Source organism: Pararge aegeria, chromosome 20 (assembly GCF_905163445.1).
Source record: "Pararge aegeria chromosome 20, ilParAegt1.1, whole genome shotgun sequence".
Lineage (NCBI taxonomy): Eukaryota > Metazoa > Arthropoda > Insecta > Lepidoptera > Nymphalidae > Pararge > Pararge aegeria.
In genome coordinates, this window is record NC_053199.1 from 3,253,008 (window position 1) to 3,255,511 (window position 2,504).

General features: G+C 32.0%; 1 protein-coding gene across 1 annotated transcript; it reads left to right on the forward strand.

Moving 5' to 3' along the window:
• The first annotated feature begins 975 nt into the window (after positions 1 to 975).
• On the forward strand, positions 976 to 1,919 carry LOC120632806 (carbonyl reductase [NADPH] 3-like). The gene has a single exon (XM_039902818.1). The coding sequence runs from the start codon at positions 989 to 991 to the stop codon at positions 1,877 to 1,879; it is 891 nt and encodes a 296-aa protein (XP_039758752.1). The 5' UTR covers positions 976 to 988; the 3' UTR covers positions 1,880 to 1,919.
• Positions 1,920 to 2,504: the final 585 nt, after the last annotated feature.

The window sequence follows — 2,504 nt, forward strand, 5'->3', positions numbered from 1 at the left end:
GAATCAAGAAAACAATAGAAAATGACAGCTTCCATTGATAAAAGAAATACTCTTCAAAAGTTTAAGGAAAAATCTAAACATAAAACTACGTATCGAATTCATGAATTTCTTTTATTTTAAAGTCAGTTAAAATAACGGTCTTTTAACTGACTGTGTATTGGCCATTACCAACATAATGTTGATTTAACCTTATCATGCGTACACTGCATCACTTAAGGCACAGTTCTCATAGAGTTGATATTTCTATTAATTTGTTTTAAAAATGGCTTTGGTACACCATAAAACAACTAGTTTTATGATTTGCTGATAAATTTAAAATTTTTACCAACGGTTTCTTCGCGACTACATCCGGGTATTAGTCAAACTTAAAAGATAGACGCATGTGTCGCTGACTTTTTTACATTCTGGCTTTTTAATTAACCCCTTACTATGTGCTACCCTATCATTGTACATAAAACATAACGATCTGTTGCTCTACTGCTGTGATAAAAAAAACAAACAAACAAATGTATGTACTTTCATATTCATCATAAATTATGATTGGTTTCTGTAACTCTATTCCTGTTTACAAATACGTGGAATTTTGCCAAAATACTTTCTCATGGATAACTTATATTTTCAAAGCTACCTTCAGACAAAAACAAGCCCTATGTTACGTACATTTTATCTACACAAGCGAAGTTGAATTGAGTGGATAGCAGCTATGTTGAACTTGATAAATTGTTTGAATCTTGTCATAAAAATGCACGTTTACCCTAAATATCACCCAAAGCAAAAAATGCAATCCATGTTTAATAGGTATGTAAAATCAATCAAAAGTAAGAATATGCTTTTTTGATACAGGTGTTATAAACATAATATAAGTATTATATAAAAAAACACAAGTGTTTCGCCTTAACATTTAACATTCACGCGTATTTCAATGTCTCATTTATAAATAACGATGCATAAAAACAAACCTTAGTACGTCCTAAGACATCGAGCGAACATGACCGACAAAGTTGCAGTTGTAACTGGTTCAAATAAAGGCATAGGTTATGGAATAGTGAAGGAACTATGTAGTCGCGGAGTTAGTACTGTTTATTTAACCGCAAGAGATGTAAAAAGAGGTCAACAATCTGTCGAGAATTTAAAGAGAGAAGGATTCAAACCAGAGTTTCACCAGCTCGACGTAACAGATTCAAAAAGTGTAGAAAAATTCGCCAATCACCTAAAACAAAAACATGGAGGTTTGGACATACTTATCAATAATGCTGCGATTATACAGCAAAATATTATGAAGACCACCTACGAAGAGGCTAAAAAAGTAATGGATGTGAATTACCGGAGTATGTTTATTATCGAAAAATATTTATTCCCGATACTCAAGCAAAATGCGCGAGTTATAAACGTTTCGAGTGACTTAGGCCATATATCCAACCTAAAGAACAGTTATTGGATCAACAGACTGACGAAAGATGATATTGAGGTGCAAGATATTGACGATTTCGTTGATTGGTTTTTGGCTTCGATAAAAAACGGAACGTTAAAAGAAGAAGACTTTGCTGTCACAGCATATCTAGCTTATAGAATGTCGAAGGTAGCTGTATGTGCTTTAACAAGGGTCCAATATAGGAAAATTGATAGGAATATATCGATTAATTCTCTACATCCAGGATTCGTGAAGACTGATATGACACAACACAATGGATTTATGACAGTTGAACAATCTGGCAAAACGCCTGTTTATTTAGCGTTGGATTGCGATCAGTCTGTGAAAGGGAAATTCATTTGGTATGATAAATCTGAAAACGACTGGACTAATCGAAATTTGGCACTCCTATGTACGGATAAAGATTCTGTGCAGAAGTATGTCACCCTGTTAATATCAAGAACGTGACGTGGTTACGTACAAAATTAAAAAAAAATGCTTTTTATTATTCGTGTTTTATTCGAATCGACGAAGTGCGGGTATGATATGCGTGAATAAAGGTGTCCTGTCCTTACTGTAAATGTATTTTTATTTTCAGGGAGAAATAAAAAACTTTCGATATAGCTTTATCATAAAGAGTCGACAATTTTGGAGATAAAAGGAGAACGTTAAGTTTTCAAAAAATTTTTTTTTTATGATTCTTTATTAAAAATACCAAAAAATATATAAATTTATAAAAAAATACTGAGCATTTTTATTTTTTTTGTCACACTACTTTGCAACAGCCACATAATAAAACTTTTATTTTTATTTCACTCTTAATTGACGCATCGCAGCTGCATACCAAAGATAGTTGTGTTTTATAAAAATTCCACCTTTTCCTATCATAGAAAATAAACTGTGATGGGCTGACAAACAGACAACGAGCTTGATTTTACTAAGGACTATCAATAATAATAATTGCGTTATAAAGGTAAAGAAACCTAAGAATCGAGGTTTTAAAAATTTGCAATAACTTAATAATCAAATCACCTCTTAAACTCTTTATCTTGGTAATTAAACTGGTTGTTTATATTTCCAACTAATTGGTAGA